The following is a 23,656-nucleotide window of genomic DNA, read 5'->3' as shown; positions in this document are numbered from 1 at the left end:
TTATTTTCCATCATCATTAATGTTGAGAATAAATCATCAAAGAAACATTGTCAAATCTAAAAAAAAAGGAAAATTATTTGTGCATTACTGGAAATGTGAGACTCAAAATCATTGCCCAGAAATGCATCTGCCATAAATTCAACTTGTAGAGATGATCATAACAACAACTTATATCTTAGGTCTTCCATTCCCCTAAACATTCTTTCTTTGATTCACTGACACTGGCCTCCTTGCTCGTTCTCAAATAAGATTCTCATTGTCTCTGGGGCATTTTCACTGTCTATTTCCCATGTTCAGAATGCTCTCCTTCGTCATCTCTACCTCCTGGCTTTTGCTTCCTTCATGTCCCAGATGAAATCTCCAGCTTTTCCTGGAAGCCTTTCCTTCTCTTTAATTCTGGTGCCTTCTCTCTATTGATCATTTCTGTTTATCCACTATATAACTTGTTTGTTCATATTTCTTTTTATTCATTTTTAATTTAAAAAAATCTGCCAGTTAGATTTAAGACTATTTTTTACCTTTGCTGTTTTTAAGCCTTTGAGTTCCAGATTCTCTTTCTTATTGCACTCCCAGCATAAACACAAGTTTTGCAAAACATTTACATAAATATCATGTTGTAGAAAAATACATAGATCTCCCACACTAAATAAAAAAACCCTCAAGGAAAATAAAGTAAAAGAGAGAGAGAGAGAGAGAGAGAGAGAGAGAGAGAGAGAGAGAGAGAGAGAGACAGAGACACAGAGACAGAGAGAAAGCAAGAAAAGTCACAGCTGATCATTGCAGAATATTGCTATTATTTTGTATACAGTACAGTTTGCTTGAATTCGTGGAAGACTTTTCAGGTTTTTTGAAAGCACTTGCTTATTATTTTCCATAGAACAATAATATTCCATCATAATCACATACCAAAGTTTATTTAACCATTCCCCAATTGATAAATTTCTTTATTTTTTTGCCCTTTGAAGAGAGCTATTATAAATATTTTTGTGCATTTGTTCCTTTTTTTTTTAATTCTTTTTTGGGATTCATACCTAATAGTGATATTGTTAGGTCAAAAGACATGCATGAATTTATAGCCCTTTGGGCATAGATCATATCTTTTGATCATTTATAAATTGGACCATGGCGCTTATTATTTTTATTTATAATTTTGGCTCAGTTTCCCCTATGTTTGTGAAATAAGGCATTATAAGAGAAATTTGCTTCAAATATTTTTACAATTATTATTGCTAACTGTATTCCCCCATTTATTCTTTCTTTCTTTCCTTTCATGCTATGCCTTCAATGCCTTCAAAAGTGTTTTCATACTGACTATTGCCTTTCCCAATATGTCCTCTTTTTATTACCCTATCTATCCCCTTTTGGTATCCTCTTTCTTTCCTACATTCCTGCAGGATTAGATAAATTTCTATGCCATTTCTTTTTTGTTACCATAGTTATTTTCTATGGTCAGAAACCTTTTATGTTGTCTGATCATTTTCCTAGCCTATTACTTGGCTTTTAATTCTTACTTAAAGTAGGGCTCTGTTTCCAGAGTAGAAGGTACATTGTCCCAAGATTCAGGGATTTTGTGCAGATCCTTCTAGGGACCTGATTTTAAGCACTTTTTCCTGCCCTGAAATTGTTAGAAATGTCCCTGCCCCACTGTAGCAACAGAATCCTTCCTCAGTGTTAATAAAAAGACCTCTTGTGAGCTGAGGCTTCAGAAAGCTGTCACCATCACCAGTGTCCATGTTCACTCTTAGTTTACTGGTTTTCCAAGGCCCTCTCATCATACCGATACATTTTTTCTGCTGATCTTCCCAGTTGCCTTTGGTGTCTCTGAGCTGAGAAATCAAGAAACCATCAGTGTTACTGCTGATTCAGAGCTCTTCCTTTGCTGGTATTGGGGCCAGGGCTGCACTAGTATGGCCTGCACTAGGATTGTATGCTGGGTTTCCACTCTGGTGCCACAGACCTTGGCTCTATATGCGATTGTTATCTCCCCTACTAGATTATACATTTCTTGAGAGCAGGGCCCCTCTTACTTTTTTTTTTGTATCCTTAGTGCTTAAACATTTAATAAAAAGTTAATAAACTGAGTGATAATTAAATAGCATTTCTTTGTACTTGAATCATGACTTTAGTCTATGAAGAGATCCAAAAGTTTCACCTAATTGTTCAAAAATGTCCATGACAATTTGAACGATGCTGTTCTCATGTTTTTAAAAGTTGTTTCAGCTTCATAATGACCCAATAAAGTAAGTAAAGAAGTCAGATCTGTTTTACTGGTGAGAAAACTGAGGGCTATATATGTTTCTTGTCAGTGGCAGGCCTGGGATTTGAAAATAGCTATTGGGTAGATAGACCCTTGGGTCAGTTGGGAGGATCTGAATTCAAATCCACACTTAGTAGCAGTGTGACCTTGACCACATCACTTAACCTTGTTGCCTCCAAAAAAGAAAAAAAGAAAAGAAAAAAAAGCTGCCCTGGCTCTTGATTTCAAGTTTCTTTTGGAAACAAAGGTCTATTTAAACCACCACAACTTCATCAGCAACAACATTGCTGTATGTCCCTGAGGCATCAGATACAACAGTCTCTGTAGATTTAAAAATAAATTTTGCAATGGAGTTCACTGAAGGAGGATAGGGTATGTGGGAGAAAGCTACAGTATATATCCAATGAGGAATGTCAAAGAATGGCACTAAAATACGCCATTGAAGAAATGATAGGAAGTGAAGGTAAGCAAGACATGGTAGCTGGATAGCCAGAGTTCTTCCTCTCTCCTTCCCTTTCTCCCTTCCTCTTCCTCTCTGGAACCATGTCAATGTCAGGAGAAAAATAAGAAGGCCTTCAGGTTCTTCTTGGTAGAAGTCTGGTTTTCCCTTGATAATCTGATTTTTTTGAAGTGCCAGTGGCCAGCTAGAAGGGAGTCATGTTGAATCTGATGAGATCACAATTCCATTTGAGTGTATGAGAGTGCTGGCTCTTAACTCAAAGCTGTTCACATAAAAGTTAATTACAGTTTAGGAGACTCTAAATAATGATTCTGTGTTGTTTCTTTGTTGATTTCCCCCCCCCCCTTTTTTTTTGACTTTTTCAGGAGGTGCAAATAGGTGAATATATCTCTGTTCCTCATAGAGAGGACCTTATATGTTTTTTGGTATTAGCTGTTTTTTTTTTCTTCTTAAACATATTATCAACTCTAATTTTTCTGTTCTTTAGCCTCCCTTTGCCTCTTAAATTTCTCTCTTCCTTATCTTTCACTCCAAGTCCTGAGTCTTCTTCCCTCTTAGTTTATGAACACAAATGCTTCACTGTTTAAAGTTTAAAAGCATGAATTTGGTAATGATACTCATAATATGTCTATTCCTTTTAAAGAAAATATCTAGAGGATAATGAATTCATTTTCCATTTGTCTCATGAAATGAAGTTTGTTGACTAGTCAGAGCCAGTTAGTCTTCCTAACTTTGCCTTTCACTAGTATATCTTTTTGTTATCTATGGACTTCTTGTTGGTTAATTTTGATTCACTATGCCACAGTGATTATCACTTTAAAAAAACCCTCATCAATAAATAGATATGTATAGGAATAGTCAGACTACATCTATGAGCCAGTATCAGGCAGCGGCCTCAAAGCCAAAGTGACGGGTGGATGTGAAGTGGTAGAAGAGTTGTTGGAGTAGGCTTATGATTAGGAAAAGTGATCCAATGATTACATGAAGGCCATGGAAGCCTGTTGCTACAAAGAATGTTGAGCCATAAATGCCATCTGAGATGGCAAATGATGCTTCATAGTATTCTGTGGCTTGAAGGGTTGTGAAATACAGGCTTAAGGCAATAGTAATATAGAGCTTGACTTATTTGTTTGCAGCTCATGTAATGGAGACTTCTGAAGTGAGTAGGATGGCTGTGTAGCAGTGGTACTTCTATGGGGTTTAGTGGGTGTATTCCTATAGGAGGTCAGCAGCCTCCTAATTCTAGGCAGAAGAAAGGCTTGAGTGGTAAAAAGCTCAGAATGAAGAGGATTATACCATAGACCTTTTTGGACTACAGGAATATGATGGCCTTGGAAGGTTCCTTCCTTGTAAATGCAAATGTAATGTAAAATATAAATATGTAAATTCAATTTTTAACATTCATGTTTGTAATTATAGCTTTTTATATACAAAACATATGCATGGGTAATTTTTCAACATTGACCCTTACAAAACTTTCTGTTCCAACTTTTACCCCTCTTCTCCTCACCCCCTCATCTAGATGGCCAATACGTGTTAAATATATTAAATTCAATATATGTATATACATTTATACAGTTATTTTGCTGCACAAGACAAATTGGATCTAGAAAGAAAGGAAAAAAACCCAAGAAGGAAAACAAAAATGCAAGCAAACAAATAACAGAAAGAGTGGAAATGCTATGTTGTGGTCCACATTCATTTCCATTTCCCATAGTTCTCTCTCTGGGTGTAGCTGACTTATTACTAAACAATTGGAACTAGTTTGAATCATCTCATTGTTGAAGAGAGCCACTTCCATCAGAATTGATCATCATATAATCTTGTTGCAGTGTATAATAATCTTTTGATTCTGTTCATTTCACTTAGCATTAGTTCATGTAAGTCTCTTCAGATCTCTCTGAAGTCATCCTGTTGGTCATTTCTTACCAAACAATAATATTGCATAACATTCATATACCACAATTTAGTCAGCCATTCTCTAATTGATGGGCATCCACTCAGTTTCCAGTTTCTGGCCACTACAAAAAGGGCTGCCACAAACATTTTTGCACATGTGGGTCCCTTTCCCTTCTTTAAGATCTCTTTGGGATACAAATCCAGTAGAAACACTTCTGAGTCAAAGGGTATGTACAGTTTGATAACTTTTTGAGCATACTGTGAGTTCAAATTCTCCCTTCCTCCTTCCTTATGCCCTCCCTATATTGAGAAGGCAAATAATTCAATATATATGTGTAGTTATGCAAAACATTTCCATAATAGTCATATTGTGAAAGAAATATAGAACCCCCCCAAAAAACCCAGAAGGTAAAATAGAAATTTAAAGAATTCACCAATCACCTCCCGAAAGAGAAAATAACATGGCGATTACTTTGTACACAGTACATTTCATTATACTGTAAAAAAATTGCTACAAATATTTTTGTATATATAAGTCCATTTCCTTTTTTTAAGCCTCTTTTGAAATATAGACTTAATAGTAGTATTGCTAGGTCACAGGGTATGCATAGTACTTTGGATAAAAGTCTAAATTATTCTATAGAATGGCTGAATCAACTCACAACTCCACCAACACTCCATTAATGTTTCATTTTCCCCAATCACCTCCACCATTTGTCATTTTCTTTTTTTGTCCTATTAGCCAATCTAGTAGCTATGGGTTAGTGCCCTCAGAATTGTTTTAATTTACATTTCTCTAAATAATACTGAGTTAGAACATGTTTTTCATATGGCTGTAGATAGTTTTGATTACTTCATCTGAAAACTGTTCATATCTTTTTATCATTTATCAATTGGGGAATGGCTCTTGTTTTTAATAAATTTAACTTAGTTCTCTATGTGTTTGAGAAGTGCAATCTTTATCAGAAAAACTTCAAATTTTTTTTTCACATTTACATTTGCTAATTGTATTTCTCTCCATTCTATCCCTTCTCCCTTCCATTAATTATATTTTCTCTGTCCTGTCACCCAGTCCTTCCTTAAAAATGTTTTTCTTTTGGATATCCCCTCTTCTAGCCTGCCTTCCCTTCTATCATCTCTAATCTCTTACCTTATTATTTTCCCATCCTATTTTTCTCTACATTAAGATAGGTTTTTATACTCAATTGGCTTGCATATTATTCTCTCTTTGAGCCAAATACTGATGGGACTAAGATTCACTCACTGCCTTTTACCTCCCTTCTCTTCCCCTCCACTGTGAAAGCTTTTTCTTGCCTCTTTTTCTTGCCTCTTTTCTACCTCTCCCTTTTTCCTAGTACATTCTTCTCTCACTCCTTAATTTTATTTTTTAAAAGATATTATCCCTTCCTATTCAACTTACACCTTTATCCTCTGCCTATATATAATCCTTTTGACTGGCATAATAACAAGATGGTGCTTAGTGCTTATAGATTTCAAATATCATCTTCCCATGCAGAATGAAAACAGTTTAATTTTAAGTCCCTTATAATTTTCCTTTCTTGTTTATCTTTTCATACTTCTCTTGAAGCATATATTTAAAAGTCAGATTTTCTATTCAGTTCTGATCTTTTCATCAACAATGCTTGAAAATCTTCATTTCATTGAATGCCTATTTTTTCCCCTTGAAGGATTATACTAAGTTTTGCTGGGTAGGTGATTCTTGTTGGGAATCTTAGCTCCTTTGTCCTCTAGTATATCATATTACAAGCTTTCTGATCCTTTAATATAGAAGCTGTTAAATATGATGTTATTCTGATTATGGCTTCAGGATCCTTGAATTGTTTCTTTCTGTAATATTTTCTCCTTGACCTTAGAGTTCTGGAATTTGTTTTTAATTTTGGGATCTCTTTCGGGAGGTGATTGGTGAATTCTTTAAATTTCTATTTTACCTTCTGGTTCCAGAATATCAAGGTAGCTTTACTTCATAATTTTTTAAAAAGTGCTGTTCAGGTGCTTCCCTTCCTCCCCCAACATTTTTTGATCATGGCTTTGAGATAGTCCAACAATCTGTTGTCACTCTTGGAGCTATTTTCTAGGTCAACTGTTTTTTTCCAATGATATATTTCACATTGTCTTCTACTTTTGCATTCTTTTGTTTTTGTTTTTATTCTTTCTTGATTTCTCATCAATTCATTGGCTTCCATTTGCTCAATTCTAATTTTTAAGGAATTATTTTATTCTGTCATTTTTTGTACTGTGTTTTCCATTTGGCTAATCCAGCTTTTTAAGGAATTTTTCTTTTCAATGAATTTTTGAGCCTCCCTTTTTCATTTGACCAGTTCTGCATTCTTCTTATTGGCTTTTTGTATCTTTTTAACATTTATTTAGTCTTTATTTGTGTCTTCTTTACCAAGCTATTGACTTGTTTTTCATGATTTTCTGGCATCACTCTCATTTCTCTTCTCATTTTTTTTCTCTTCCTTTTTTATTTGATTTTCAAAATGCTTTTTGAGCTATTCCATGGCCTGAGACCAATTCACATATTTTTGGTAGGGTTTGGAATTAAGAGTTTTGACTTTGTTATCTTCTTCTGAGTGTATATTTTGATCTTCCTTATCACCACAGTAATTTTCTGTGGTCAGAATTTTTTTCTGTTGTTTGCTCATTTTCTCAGCCTATTATTTGACTTTCAGCTCTTCCTAGGACTATGCTTCCAAGGTGGAGTCATTGTCTCAAGTTTCAGAGGTTTTGTGCACCTGTTTTCAGAGAAACTTCTAGGGACTTGTAAGTTTTCAGTTCTTCCTCTCCTCGTCTGTATTCTAAATTGCAAGTATTTTTTTTCTGACCTGTAACTGCAAGGAAGGAACCTGCTCCATTATGGCTTCAGTCTCTGGTGTCTTAGTGCACCTTGACACCCAGGACTGCCACCTAGTCTATGACCTGGATCCTAGTAGAGGCTAAGCACCAGAATCCTGCCTCAGTGCTAGCAAAGAGATCCTTGTAATCACCTTCTGAAAAGTTGCTTGACTCCCTTACCATGTGTGGTCTGAGAGCTCAAGAAGCAGCTGTTGCTCCTGCTGATTCACTGACTCCCAAGTGGCTCCGGGTTTGCTAAGGTTGGAGTTGTACTAGTGCTACCTATGCTGGACTGTGCTCACTCTCACCTGATGGAACAGACCTTTCCTGCTAATCTTCCAAGTTATTTTGAGCTGGAACATTGTTTCATTTCTTCTTCTTGTGGGATTGTCATTCTAGAATTTGTTTAAAGGCATTTGAAGGGGGTTTGGGGAAAACACAAGCCAGTCCCTGTCTTTACTCCACCATCTTGGGTCTGCCTCCTAATTATCATTTTTTTATTTTTTGCATATGTTTACATCTATATTTGAAAGATAGATCCATAAAAGTGTGTGTTTTGGGAAAATTGGCCTTGCGATTTTGGTACTAATTGATGTCATAGTAACTATGGTATTTGGTTATTTGCCTGTGATTAACTGGGTTAACTTAGATCATTATTTAGATTCATTTAAGTTCTTCTTGTTCTACTCTTAGGCATTTGGTTTTGATCCCAAAGTTGATAACTACATTGAAAAAGCAGCTGCTGTGTTTGGTGGATTCTATATTCTCTTCTTTGTTGAACGAATACTTAAGATGCTATTGAAGACTTATGGGCAGGTAAAATGCTTTTTTTTTTTTTTTAAGTTTTTTTTTTCTCCCTCTTTTGATGTGTTGCTAGGCACAAATGATTTGATGTAGCAAATTAATATATATAGTTGCTATTAATATAATTATATGATATGAATCAAATACTGATTATTAATAATATCAATTAATAGAATTAATAGATATTATCAATAATATTAATATCTATTAATTCTATTAATAGAATTATATGATATGAATCAAAATATTGATTATCATGATAAAAGTTACCATTTGCTTAGTGCAAAGATAATCAAACATTGAATAACATAGCTAAGTTTGTAATCCATTCTATTTCAATATATTTCTACATCTTCCTAGAAAAAGAAATCAGCAGAATCTGAGCAATGGGACAACATTTTAAAGTGAGATAAATTTGTATATTTTTAAAGACTGCATTTGACATAAATATAAAACAAATATGTTTTTTTTTCTTCTGAGTAGAAAGTAGATTCCTTTTCTTTTGTTTACTTATCTTGATCAGTTTCTATCTTGAGCTCTAAAATGTATACTTTTCCATTTTTCTACTGCAGAATGATCATGCTCATTTTAGAAATGAAGACTTCTTTCCTTCACAAGAAAAAGCAAATCTTCCAGCCCCTAAACTGCCTGCCGTCAATGGAGTCAAATGTTATACAAACCCTGCAGTAACCCAGCCTAATGGACATCTCCATTTTGATAATGTCAGTGTGGTTTCTCTTCAGGTATGATGATTCTTTCATTTTCTTGTTGAACTTACTGCATTCTTGTGCTATGTAAAGATATGTGGAACTTTTTGAAAATTAATCAATGAATTTTTTATTTATCTGAATGCTTTCTTTCCCTTTCCATAGACAAGGCTATTCTCAATCCTTCAAGGAGGACAAGAAAGTTGAGAAATTGTGGAAACTTGATTCCTGAACTCTCTGACAACATTCATTATCTTTCAGATTCTCATTTTTTTTTTTACTGAAGAAGAGTGATTTTAGTAAAAAATGGTGACTCACTCCAAATATACAGTAATAAATGGCAAAGTCAATTAAAAATTATATTCCTGACACTTTAACATTTTGGTTAATCGAGGAAAGGAGATTGGAAGAATGAGATGATTTAAAAATTGAAATAAGAACTCTGTTTACATCCTAAAGTGTCCTGTGCTATTTCAGATTTGGGTTTAAAGCATCTTTGGTTTAGGGAAAGAGTAATTGTAATCCCAAATTACTGTTTATGTGCTTCAGCAGAATTGAATTCACATTTGGGTGGTAAGCAGGAGAAGGACTAATGATATCTCTGTAACCTTCTTACTGGGTCAGAAGAAAATTAGAATAAAGGTCCTAGACAACTTTGGGTATTTGGGAAAGGCTCTGATCCTTTTCTCAGTATAATGTTTGTGAAAACATATAATAAAAACAAAATAAAAGAATTACAGAGGAAACCAATTATATTGAAATGCAATTATCAAAATAGTAAACAAACAAAAAAACCCCTTCTAATTTAGGTAACGAGAAAGGACAGCAAAATGTAGCTAAGGGGAATAGAGAAGTGCTGACTAACTTTCCTCTCTTCCTATTAAGCTAGCAGCAAGCAACTGCTTACTTCCTTTAATTTAATCATACCCTGTCTTTGCAAAAATGTTTTATTTAGTTTCCCTTATTGGATAGATAGTTGCTATTTCAAAAAGGGTGGGGCAGGAAAAATAAGTGGAGAAAATGTTATTTTTGATTCTGGCCTCAATAGATTTGTATCTAAAGGAAAAAATATGTGATACAAGGAATTAGGCAGTAATATGAATGAAATTGCTTGTTAGAGCAGTGACGGACCAACTCAGTTCCTGCATTCATTTCTGTGCTGAGAAAGTAAAACCTCAGCTTGCCAACATCAGAGAATAAACCACCAACTTCTCAAACGACTTTTATTTTTTTGGATGTCAAACTACATGGAATGGAATGTAACTTTTTAAAATTAAGTGCTTAAGCTCCCCCTGGAGGAGAAAAAGAGATATGACCCAGAATAGATTAGGACTAGGTGTCTTAATTGTTTTTGTGGCTCCAAAGTTAAAAACTCACCTCTCTATATTTCTTACCTGCTCCTTCTCTTCTGTGATTTCATCAGTTGGGTAGGAGAGTTGGGAAATCGATTGATTAAAGTGTCCTGATCCCTCCCGCACTAACTTTAGTAATCATTGCTCTTATTTGAAAACAAATAAATAAATTATTGAATGATCAGTAAGGATTCACTAAGCACTTCTTCTGGGCCAAATACTACATTAGGTAGAGGAATAGGAGAATAAAAATGAAACAATGTCTGCCCTCAATGAGTTTACATTTTGTTTGAGGAAACAATAACAGTAACAAAAAATTATAACCTAGTTGAGAAGTATATTGTTATTTATTTATTTATTTATTTATTCATTTATTTATTTATTTTTTGAAAAGTGAAGTGCTTCAGCTGCACAAGTCCATTAGAATTTAGATGATTTGTCTCTTTAGTTGACAGGAAACCAATTTATGTTTGGCAGTATTATTTCTTCTTACATGAATTACCAGGAGTAGTTTGAATGTGTCATATTTGGAAAGTTTCTTAAATTTCTCAGTCACATCTTGGATATGTACCCTAGGAAGACAACCAGCTTCTTTGTCATTCATCCTTGGTTATTAGTCATCTAGGTAAATTTTGGAAAGGCAAATACTGCTACTTGTTTTTTGATCATTAGTAGATAACTTTTATAATGGTGTCATCTGTAGATACTTCACCGCACATAATGGAGCAAAGGAAGTAATTTCCTCCTTACAGAGGGATTACTTCATACTTATTGCATAACTGATCTGTTCTTGAGCTCACTCATATAGGTTAGGTTTCTCATCTGCCAGTTTTAGATCATTTTTTTTTCTTTTTGAAACCATTCTTCCATTCTGTAAAGAAACTTTTCATTCTTTTTAATAGCCTGGGATATTGAGAAACATTCCCTTAACCCTTAAGTCTGGTATTTGAAACTCTCCAAGATTTGCCTCGTCTACCATTCTAGACTTCTCCTGTCACTTACATAAACCTTATTTGGTAGCCTATCAGATCATCCTAAATAATCTCTCTGGTTTTCCAACTTCATATTTACAATCAAATAACTTTCTCTGTCTGGAATACCCTTTTCTTACATCTACCTAGTTTGAATTATGTCCTTGCTTCATGTTGTCTTTCCTGATCATTTCTAATGAGGAACAGTCTGCATGTCCATAGAATTTAGTTTACATCACTTGTATGGCACTCACATACTGTGCTGCATTGTAGTTAAATGTAATTCTTAATTCCCTCCCTTGTATATAAATTTGAGGGCAAGGATCATTTTTGGGTAAACCTTTGTATTCCTCACATCACTTAGTATATGCCTTGTGCCAATAATTTATTGAAATATTTGTTGAATTAGTTCTTTGGTTTTTATCATGTTGGACTTTAAATGTTATGATTTTTCCTTTCTTGTTACAAAAGATGGTTTATATACCTCTTATAGTTGTTAATAAAGCTTTATAAGGCAACAAATCTTCAAATCAAAATTTTCTCTCATATATCGAAGTTCTTTTATTTCTACTTTAATTTTATATGTCTTCTGGTCTTTCTCAGTATTTTTCCTTTTTGGTATTATATACCTTTGGTTTCTTGATCATTTTTGTGTCCCTAATTACCTAAATGGGGCAACTAGGATAGAGTATTAGGTCTGGAGTTAGGAAGACTCATCTTTTTGAATCAAATCTGACCTCAGACACTATCTATGTGATCTTGGGAAGTAACTTTACCTTGCTTTTCTTTAGTTTCCTCATTTGTCAAATGAGCTGGAGAAGGAAATTGCAAACCACTACAGTATCTATCTTTGCCAAAAAAAACCCCAAATGTGATCATAAAGAGTCAGATGAAACTGAAATGACTGAAAAACAATAACAAGAATAATTAATGCTAAACAAATAGGATCAATTTTTAAAATCCCATGTATTGGCTTCACATTAATCTCATACTTTTCTCAACTGAGAACTGTCCTAAGATTCCCTTTGATAACAACTAAACTCAACCAGAGGAGGGATTTTCTTCTTATAATAGTTAGAAGTATTACTTCTTAAACCATATTGTGCATTATGGTACTTTTCTGGGTATCTAGGGTACTCTTATACGTCAGGCAAAGAAGTCAAATCCAGTAATTTCTAAGGATGTCTGCATTTTGCATTAATGTTATTTTCCCAGAAGGGAGTAACATATGACACTTCAATGAAACTTGATTCATCACTGTGAGTAGTCCCTCCTCCAACACTGATTTCATGTATCCTCATTTTTAAAAATGATTATTGTCACTGTATCTTTTTTCTATCTTTCCCCTTGCCAACATATGCAGTTATATGGTATACAAGATTTGAATTCTAAGAGATCTAATTTTGTCTCAGGTATTTACTAGCTGTGTGATACTGAGCAAGTCACTTAAGTTGAACTTGATAGTCTCAGAAGTCCCTTGTAATTCTAAGTAAACAGATTTGGGCACTTTTATTTATCTACTTAGGACCCTATAAAACTGAATCAATATGTCAAATACCTTTCCTTAGTTTTTTTTTTTTTTTCTTTTACTACAAATCATGTAGGACTTGGCTTGTTCCTCTGCAGTCACTTGGCTGTTGTTACTTGTCTGACTCACTTCCCTTTCTGATCAACCTTTCACAGGCTCTGATTTTTGTTATATCATTTCTCAGATACAAATCATTGCTGGCAATATGCTGAGACCCACATGTCTCTCCACTTCTTTCAACATGGTAATGCAGAACATTTAGAGATTGTCCATTTCCTTCCCTCTTTGCTTTTTACTTTCCAGTACTTTTTGCTGCATTACACAGAATCTAAAGTTTTACTTTTAAAAAAGGTACTGAGCTCTCCAGTTATGAAAATAACCTTCAGAGGACAAGTAAAAGAGGACAATACTATTCTTTGAGATGCAAGGAGAGTGAATCAAAAGTTTGAAACATTTGCTGTAATTGAATAGAATATAACTTTTGAGACCAATTTAATTTGCCATTTGCATTATAACATTGCCAATCTTTGCACTGCTGATCTTCTATGAGAATCTTTGAGTTATGTCACGTTCTCTCTGTGAGGCTAGCAGTATCTGTCAAAGTCTGACATATCCAGTTCATTTGAAAGAGCATTAAAAATGAGTGTGAAACTTTAAGCATGCAAAGAGAATATTTGATTGTAGTACTGTTGAAATAATTGGGGCACAAGCTACCATCTTTTAAAAATTAAGAGTTATAGTTGTTATAGTCACTGATAATGTTAGTCCCAGAATTCAAATTTAACAACCATTTATTAAGCACTTATTCTATACTAGGTTATAGGGTCCCAAGATTGGTAAAACATTGGCCATCTGCTCAAGGAAGTTATAATCTATATAATTGAATGATGGACTTAAATTGTCATTTTGCATCCATGTATTTGCTACCATGGAAGTGAAACCTTCATGTTAAGTAAGTTTTGAGTTATTGTGTACTCTTTCAACAGAATCTGTGTCTGTGGATATTCTGTTACTCTTTCCTGTATATTCCCCAGTATCTAATTTGAATAAAATCTTTAGAAATTAGAAAATAATAGAAGTTGACAATTAAGCTGTCCATTTTTGGAACTCATTTTTTCAACTCTACCACAAAAATTACCTCCCAAAATTATATAGGTAAATCCAATTTATTTATTGCTTTGTATTTGTTTAAGATCCTTTAAGACTTATGTTAATTGATTTTGATAGCTTTTGTGCAGTCCTTTTATCAATTATTGTTGCACTTTTAATTTGACAATATAATGGATATGAGGTAGAGTATGAGGTAGAGAAGTTGTTTTAAGTTACATTTCTGTTATTGGCAATTTGGTATATTTTTCCACAATTACTTATACTTTCTGTCTTTCTTTGAAAGCTTCCTGTTCATATCCTTTGACCATTTACCTACTGGGGAAAGACTTTTATATGTATTATATGTAATCTTTCACAATAATAGATGTTTTTGCTAGAGAAATATATATATATATATGTATATATATGTTATATATTTATAATATAGAGAAATGTTTTCCAGTTAACAATTTCTAATTTAATTTTGGACTTATATAACCCCAAGACTTTAAATCTGCTTTTCTTCCAGGATTTTGTTCTTTCAGAATTCCCAATCTTACTGCTAGCATTCAAAGAAGCAAACTTGGAAGATTTGAATATTAGTCTACATTTTAATACATCATTACACTACTGAGAAAACAGTTATTTAACAGCTTTAAAAGCAATCATAATCTGCTGCTTCATGTAGAAAGAGACTCATGGTTGACTTCCTCTTCTACCTATTTGTCAGATAGTAGATAAAGCACAGAAGGAACTAGCAATATATAGCATGTGAGAGGATCTCCACATAAAGCACAAAGGTGATGAGTACCTCTTTTAGAAACATCCTTTTTCATGTATCTCACATGATCTTTTCATTAGTGAGTGATAATACTTGAGTTAAACCCACAAGTTCCAATATTTAAACTCCATCTGGTGAGTCTATTCTACTCTTAGTCAACTTCATTTTCCACCCATTGAGCAAGTAATATCTCTGTTCCTCCATGCTTATTACTTCTTTATATCTGGTTACTTATGTGGCTTCTCTTACTCATAAGTCCCCTTAAAGGTAAGGATCAAAAGCAGTCTAGATGTAAGGTGCTTGCCTCTGGGCAACTCTGCCCCTACCTCTCAATGCTCCATCTCAGAGTCCTTTTGGAAGAGCACCAAAACCTGGATTACAAGTAATTGTGGAATGGGCCATAATCTTGCTCTGAAAGCTTATATCAGTGAAGAATAAATTTTAATAGGTACTGTGATGCTGGAAAAGGCTTTTAGTATAGTCTTGTTGACTGCTTTCTGAGCATTAGAGTAGCTAATTTCATTCCTTCCTAATAGGCTGACCTGTAGGGATGAATTCTTTGGCCAGGGCAACCCATGAAACAAAGTTATTCTTGTTGTTCATTTGTGTCCATTTTCCATTTGGAAATTTTTATTAAGCAAAGACAGTAGAGTGGTTTACCATTTCCTTCTCCAGCTCTTTTTAAAGATGAAGAAATGGGGACAAGTAAGGTTAAATGAAAAATGAATTGGGGAGAGAGAGAGAGAGAGAGAGAGAGAGAGAGAGAGAGAGAGAGAGAGAGAGAGAGAGAGAGAGAGAGAGAGAGAGAGAGAATAATGATTCTGTTTTGGACATGGTTAATTTGAGATACCCATAGATATTCAGGTAGAGTGATCTAGTAGCTGGTTATTAATGACATACTGAAGCTCAGCAAAGCAATTAGGATTGGATATAGATTTTTTTTAGTCATCTACATAAAGATGATAATTGGACCCCTGGGAGCTGGGGAGAGGGGAAGAGAATTGTCTAGCACAGAACCTCAGGGAATAACATAAATGTAGCAGGTTATGGGTGATGATTTAGCAAAGGAGGATGAGAAGCAGCAGGAAGCTAGCTAGGGAGAGCCAGCAGGATTTTAAAATTGAGGGAGAAGAGAGATTATGCAGAAGGAGAAGGTGGCCAACCATGTTAAAAGTTACAAAGAGAGAGCAGCTAAATGGTATAGTGGATGGAGTGTCAGCCCTGGATTCAGGAAGACCTGATTTCAAATCCAGCCTCAGATATTTTAACACATTTAATAGTTGTGTGACCATATGTCACTAAAGTTCAATTGCCTGGCCAAAAACAATGTTCCAGAGCTCAGGAAGAATAAGGATTTAGAAAAAGATTATCTGTCAGTATGGGAATTTGTTTTGCTAGACTCTGTATATTTGATATAAGAGTTTGACTTGCTTTTCTCCTAATCAAGGTGAGAGGCTAGGAATAAGTTCTGAGAAAAAAATTAAAGGATAAAAATGAAAGAAAAGGCCACATGATTTAGGGATTAAGAGATGATTGAGTAACCTCACATAGAGAGAAACTGTTCTGATACCATACATCAAAGTTTAGTAGACAAATGTTGCTCATTAGGGAATCAAGGTCAAACTGAGTCAAAGGTTTAGAATAAATGCAGCTATATTAAAAGAAAGAAATAATATACCTATTGATAGTGAATCTTTAGCACTGTGATTACATAAGTGTTTTTTCTTTCTCTTTTTATTCAGCACCATAATGAATAATGAGATTGTCCAAAATATGTCTCTTTTTTATTTTTGCCCACCACAATTTGCTTATTCTTTTATATTAATACAATGCTATATTTTTTACATGCTACACTTTGCTGTTTTGAGATTCTGGATCAAGACCCTGGTGAGTGATTTTAATTTAATGGCTTGCATGAAAGGGAAAATTACTCATGTTTAGGTTCTTTTACTGTTTTAATAACCAATAAAGACCATGACACAGGTGAAGTGCTGGGCAACAGGATAGGGACTATCATTCTTTCTCTGTATTCTAAGTTACTTTGGTAAAGAAAGTCCTGCAAATAAAAAAGATACCCACAATGAAAAATCAGGTATGACAAAACCTAAATGCCATTTGCATTAGGGCCTATGTAATAACATATTATTTATTACACATATGAAATGTAGGCATAAAGGAAATACTTTTTTGTTTGAGGACAAAGGTCTGGATTCTTTATACCCTTTTCATAGCTGGAGTGTTTTGTATGGTAGTGTTATTATGCTATATTATAGTATACTATACTGTACTATACTAAGGATTTGTAGGACTTAGAGACTAAATTACTTGCTCGCTCTTATTAAATGTACCTATAAGTTATCACCAAAATCATTGATTGATTGGTGAAATTTATATTAACATTTACCATAGTGAACCTGCAGAACTCTCTGTCCAATTATCTGAATGAATACGAAATTGCTTTAATTAAGTAGCAAAATATGTGTGCCTGTTCTCCATGTTTAATCATTGACTTGGATGCTCATTAACTCAAGGAGGGAACTTTGTCTAGAGACTTCTCTCTCTGAATCTTCTTATTGTTGTTATGGGGTCATCACTATATTATGTACCATAAAAATGTGATTTCTTTATTTAAAAATATTTTATTTGTGCTCTTTTCCCTTGTCAATTGCTGACCTTTGGTGTTTTGCTGACTTTTTATGTTGTGCAGTAACTTCCTTCTTTGAGAATGAATATATTTCAAAAAAGTAAACTCATGATTCTAAGTAAACATTTTTTTAAGCACCATGCTAAGTACCTGGGATAAAAAGAAAAGGAGCTCACAGCCTTAATGAGGCCACATGAAAACATCTATGTGCAAATGAGCTATAGGATAAATTTGAAATAAATACTAAGATTAAAGAGGATTAGGAAAGACTTACCAGAAAAAAGATAGGAATTTTGCTGGGATTTAAGAGAAGTTAGGAGGCAGAGATGAGAAAGAAATATTAATGTAAGTGTGTATTTCGTTCCTATAAGCTAATACAATACAAAGAATGTGGTAGATGCCTAATAATCTTGTTGATTGATTGATAGGGTAGCTCTTTAACTGAATACTGGACACTAGGATATTCTTCTTTCTCCTAATCCCCGTGAGCCACAAAGAGTTATGAGATTGTCTTTTAAAGGGTAGTGTTGCATGAGGGAGTATTCACAGTGATCATGAATCTTAGATTTTGATTTCTTCTACTTATCATTTTACAGATGAAATTTAGAGTAAAATGAATTACCAACGATCACACAGTTATTTGGTGCAGCCAGTTTTCAGTCCAAGAACCTTTGATATCAAAGTTATCGATTGTTTCATTTAAGGAAATCATGACACCGTGGAAGTACTGAAGTAGTGAAGAAGAAGCCATGAAAGTAATAAAACATATAAATAAAATGAACTTGGTACAGAAGAATCTATGAGTTGGAGTCAAGGTGTATTTTTAAGTGAAACAAAAGCCCTGAATGCTTCAGAGCATTATAGCCTTGCAATACTGAAATCCTAATATCCACATAAGGATTGTTGGTAGTTGCTTCATGTATTGTGATGGGCTGTTATGATTGATATTTGAGAAAATCCCACCCTTATGCCCACCCCCTGGCTCTTCATATTAGCTTACATTGTTTTACTTAGTCAATTCAACTTATTTGTGTCCATTAAAAGGATGTGTAGCGTTATGGATAAAGATCTGATTTTGGAGTCAGGAGGATCTGAGTTCTGACATATACTGGTTCTGTGGCCCTAGGCAAGTCATTTAACCTCTCAGTGAAACAGGCAACAATATAAGTCTTTTCAGAACAGATGCCTGGGTTCACTGATAGAGAAAATTTCCTCATCCAGATTATTCAGTTTCAAAGAAATCTTACAAAAAACAAACCCAAAACAAAAAATTCAACAGATGACAATTAGTCCTTGTTATCAATTGGGAATTCATTTCACAAGTCCGACATGGTACAGAAACCTTAGGATGAACAGGATTTCCTACTATGTCCTATGGTCTCTCCCAAACTCAATCTGTTCTCTTCAATCGTCCATCCTTTCTCTCCTCAAATTGTTCCATTATGATTAACAAACATCACTGTTATTCTCTTATGTAGTAGTACTATTTTTTTTCTCTTCTTGATCTTATTGCTAGGTCCTAGTATTTCTTCCTATAAAACTTTGAGCCAGTTATCAGCCAACTTACCTATTCTGCTCCCTCTTTATTACTCCATACAGTTCTGTGTAAATGTCTATATTTATTTTTGTGTGTATACATCATTTCTTAAAATAGTACTTTATTTTTCCAAATATGTGCAAAAATATTTTTCAATGTTTACCTTTGCAAAACCTTGTATTACAGTTTTTTTTTCGTTTTCCCTTTACCCCCTCCCTTAGACAGCAAGCAACCTGATTATATATAATTTTACATGCATAAGATTCATATATACATATATGTATAAACACAGTGATCACATTTTTGACTCACAATGAGATAGTCATCCTTAAATAGCAACATCTTAATCTTATAAGAAATGTCTTTGAGATATTTGACTATTATTTGAGATTCAGTCTTTGATCATTTGGGGGAGACTAGAATCGGTAACTAGATGGAACAGTGGATAGAGTGCTGGGACTGAAGTCAGAAAAGATTCATTTTTCTGACTTTTAAAATATGGCCTTAGATACTAGCTGTGTAGCCCCAGGCAAGTTATTTAATCCTGTTTGCCTCAGTTTTTTCATCTATAAAATGAGCTGGAGAAAAGAAATGGCAAACTGCACCAGTATCTCTTCCAAGAAAATTCCAAATGGAGTCATGAAGAGTCAAAGATGACTCAGCAACAGCAACAACAAAGAAAGAAATGAATTGGTTGACAGGATAATTGAAACTATGAAACTGGTTTTATTAATGTGGTGGCCAAGCCAGTCCCAGGTATTCTGGACCACTTCTAGTAAATTTTCTTTGTTTAGTCATCTCCCGACTTCAACATATCTTATGCAGCAAAACAAAACAATAAAACAAACAAAAAGACAACAACAATAACATTCTCTCTAGCAGGTGGATGTTAGCTCTGGAAGTTTTTCATTTAAAAAGTGGAATTCTGTCTAAAAAGTACATCCAAGAAGCACTTGTTCTACCTTCTTTAAGGTATTATGTGTTGACCATCATTTGGACTTTAATTGATGACTCATGGTTATCCTGATAAATACTGGATATCATTGACATTTTTTTTTCATTCTCAATCTTTCTTCTTAGTACAGGTGACCCAGACATAGATGTCCTCTATTGATATGTGCATCAGAGATGACCATTTGTACCTGAAGATTGTCAGATTGTTCTAATTCTTGTCTTTTTGTTGCTGTCTCTTGATTGTTCTCAAGTATTGTTACTTCTCTTTCTTTTTTACTTTCTTACATCTAATTTATAGTGGACTTCTCCTACGTGTCTTAATTTTGTTGAAAAAAACTATTTTTCGGGGGCAGCTAGGTGGTGAAATGGGTAGAGCACCAACCTTGAATTCAGGAGGACCCAAGTTCAAATATAGTCTCAGACACTTAACACTTCCTAGCTGTGTGACCCTGGGCAAGTCACTTAACCCCAGCCTTAAAAAAAATCATGGACATTCTCAATAATGGTTCTACTCCATTTGCACCAAACTAACATGGAGTAGCAGGTGTATTCTTTGGGTCTGCATTCTCCTTCATAGTAATCATTTGTTACTGATTGTCCACAGGCTTCTGCTTTATTACAAGCTTACTTCTTTACTCCCAGCCCCAACTTTGAATCCCTTCTTTCTAGCCACTTCTAAGTCTGGAACTCTTTATGACTAGTTTCTGGGGAGCTAAAATTTTCCTCTACTTTTATAACATCATTTCCTTCTTGAAATACCCCAGATGTTCCTGATTAATTTAAAACAAATGAAAATTGACCTCTAGTTTACAGACTTTTGAGCAAGTTTAACGTACTTAACACCAATCAGAGGACCTGGATTCAAATCCCAGTTTTGTGACGATAGTTTCTGTATTTGTAAAAGGAGGGATTTAGGCTATATGACCTTTAAAGTCTTTTCATATTCTAGGATCCTTCAAGTATATTATTTTTTCTATGCAGATTTCATTTCTCTTTGTTTTCTACCACTGCCATATCCACATCTAAAATAAGATTTGCTTGCTTCTTGAAATTTTCCCTCTTATTGGAGTCACACATCTTTAGGACTTATAGTTGTCATGCACAGTGGGATTAATTGGGCCTGGGTACAATCCAGGTATGAAAATCTAAACAGCTGGTAGAATTTTTGAGTACCCCAAGATGGAGTAAAAAAAGACCTGAGTTCATATTTAGCCTCATATATTTACTAAAATGGGTGTTTGATCCTGAACAAATCCTGAACAAAACCCTTGGTGTACCTTAGTTTTCTCAACTGTAAAGTGGTGATATAGTAATAGACAGATGTTTCAAGATTATTGAAAGTAGCAAATGAGGTTGTATTTCTGTAGCACTTATCATAGTGTCTGGCACATAGTAGGCAATAAATGCTTTTTTGGTGCTTTCTTTCTTCTCCCATGGGATGAAGCATTGAATTGTGTCTCCCACCAAAAAAAGGGATTATCCAGAAAAATGATACATATAAAGAGTGAAATCATCAGGCTGAGTCAATCAAGAAACACATATTTATTAAGCACCTCCTTTGTGACACTGGCTAGGCATTTGGATCAGAAAAGCAAAAATAAAATAATCCTTGCTTCTCTTGAGTCTACTACCTCATTTGGTAGTGATGCTTCACATGTTCCTCTGATTTTTCAGTTAAAAATGCCCCCCCCCCCATTTTATTCTTATATTTCTTCTTGGATCATTAAATTCTTTTTGTTCCAGACTGTTTTATAAGAAGCCATTCCTTGGGTCATTTTTTTCATTTTCCATTTTAATATTCATCAAATTATTTCTTGTTCTAATTTTTATTTTTTATATATTGCTTCATTCTTTCATATGTTCTTAGAATCTTATGGCCAAACTTTTCTATAATGAAACTTTGATCTTATTTCTTATGGAGTTACTTGCTTCTGACTTCAGCTTTGGGCTTTCTCTTAAATCTATAGTATTTCTTCATTGCATTCTGGAGTTTCTTCCATTTACTTATATCTCCTTGCCTCCGCTCAAAGCTCTATCCCTCCATATTCTCTTAGATAAATCCCTTTTTCTGTTCCTGCTGTACTCTGGTTGCTTATGCTACTAACTTATTATAGCTCTGAATGGCATATTTGGTCCCTGATTCTCTTTTCTGCCCTCTCAGCTCTGGCCTGGATAGGGAACAAGAACTCTCATCATTTGTCGCACTCCCTATCTTGTGCAATCTCTGTCTTCTGGTGGACCTGCCTAGATCATGCCATTTCCCCCTCTTCCTTAGACAATCACCTCCTGGGAATTCTCTTTGTCTTCTACTAAATATCAAAAGATGACATGACTTCAGTTTTCCAGGAAGGCCCCAGGGGCACCTTGGTTTCACCTAGTCTCATTGATCTCCCAGTATTGATGAAATAGCTTACTGGTGTTGTCTACTAGCTCTTCTTTTAATTTTGCTGTAGAATCTCTCAGAGGAGCTGGATGTCACTATAACCTTTCATGTGTTTTTCCCTGGCATAGCTGAAAATATACTGTGGACTCTCAAGACTTAATTAATTAATCCTGGGTTGGATTTTAGAAGACACATATAGCACTTGTTTTGAATACTTTTGAGTTTTATAAGAAACCAATTTATATTACATTGAGCACAATTTTCCCAAGTTCTTGCAGTTTTGGCCTCTCAGTGACAATATGAGTTGTATGAGAAAAGGATCTTGGAAATAGGTTTTTATAAGAAGTAATATTCTGTTTCCTTTATGTGCCAGAGTACTTTCATTATTTTCATCCACAGAGAGGAGAGGCTTCCTTTCAAAAGTAGTTCAAGTAGATGGCCCATTAGGATAACTGTAAATATTTAATTTGTTTTGTACTTTTAAATTCCACTGACAGTGTTAATTTAAACTGTGAGAACTCTTCAGGTTTCCCAAAAGTTCATTTGTATCAGGGAAGCAAAATTGTATGGTCCCCAAGTGAAAATGAGGCAAACTTGTTTTAGATCTTAAATTCTCAAGACAATGCCTCTCACATTCCAGAAAGGAAATCATTTGCCAGCCTTTTCTTAATGATTGCTTTCTTGTTAATAATTATGTTAATTAGCAAGAGTATTGGAAATGAGTATGGGCTCCTTTTGGAATCAAATGAGTGGAAACTAAGCACAATTGACAAACATGATTATATAAATTCAAACTTTCCTTTTTGTTTACTCTGTTTGAAATTTCATTTCGGTCACATTTTCCTTTCCTGCTTACCTAGGTGATCTGGGCAAGTTCCTTAATCTCCTTCATTGTCATTTCTTTATTTATCAATAGAGAGCATTGGAATAGATACCGTCTATCAAGTGGAGCCCCATGGTCATGTTGAATTTTTGTTTCAGGATGGAAAAGACAAATAACAGCAATAAAGTACCAGTTATTTGGATTTACTGGTAAAACCGATATTTAGAAACTAAGTACAAGTGTAAATAATGGAAAATATATGACATGGAGTCTTAAATTTATATCTAACTTGTCTCACGCATGGAGGCATCAGTTTGATTCATTTTGAGAAAAACATGAAAAGTGTTATTTTAATACCATTATCTTCAGCTCAAGAAATAAGAAAACATGACAATAATCTCGTACACCAGGAGTTCTCAGACTTTTTGGTTTCTTACTGAGCATTTACCCAAAGAGCTTTTGTGTGGCTTATATCTAGGGGTGTGCTGGTAAATGATTTAACAACTTGTTCTCTGGGGGAAAATGTAATCATGACACACTTTTAAGTTTAATCTGCAACATTAACATTTTCTATACTGCTTTCTTAAGACTAGACAATAAAAACAGTAAAT

General features: G+C 34.4%; 1 protein-coding gene across 2 annotated transcripts in view; it reads left to right on the top strand.

The window, feature by feature from the left end:
* The window catches only part of SLC39A8 (solute carrier family 39 member 8), a 68,394-nt gene that overhangs the window by 32,684 nt on the left and 12,054 nt on the right, over nucleotides 1–23,656 (top strand). For both annotated transcript variants that reach the window (XM_074275602.1, XM_074275603.1), the window contains exons 5-6: nucleotides 8,166–8,288; nucleotides 8,849–9,019. In XM_074275602.1, coding sequence (XP_074131703.1) covers nucleotides 8,166–8,288; nucleotides 8,849–9,019 — 294 coding nt within the window. The remainder of the gene's footprint in view (nucleotides 1–8,165; nucleotides 8,289–8,848; nucleotides 9,020–23,656) is intronic.

This window comes from Sminthopsis crassicaudata, chromosome 6 (assembly GCF_048593235.1).
Source record: "Sminthopsis crassicaudata isolate SCR6 chromosome 6, ASM4859323v1, whole genome shotgun sequence".
NCBI lineage: Eukaryota > Metazoa > Chordata > Mammalia > Dasyuromorphia > Dasyuridae > Sminthopsis > Sminthopsis crassicaudata.
This window is presented reverse-complemented; position numbering and strand designations above follow the sequence as displayed.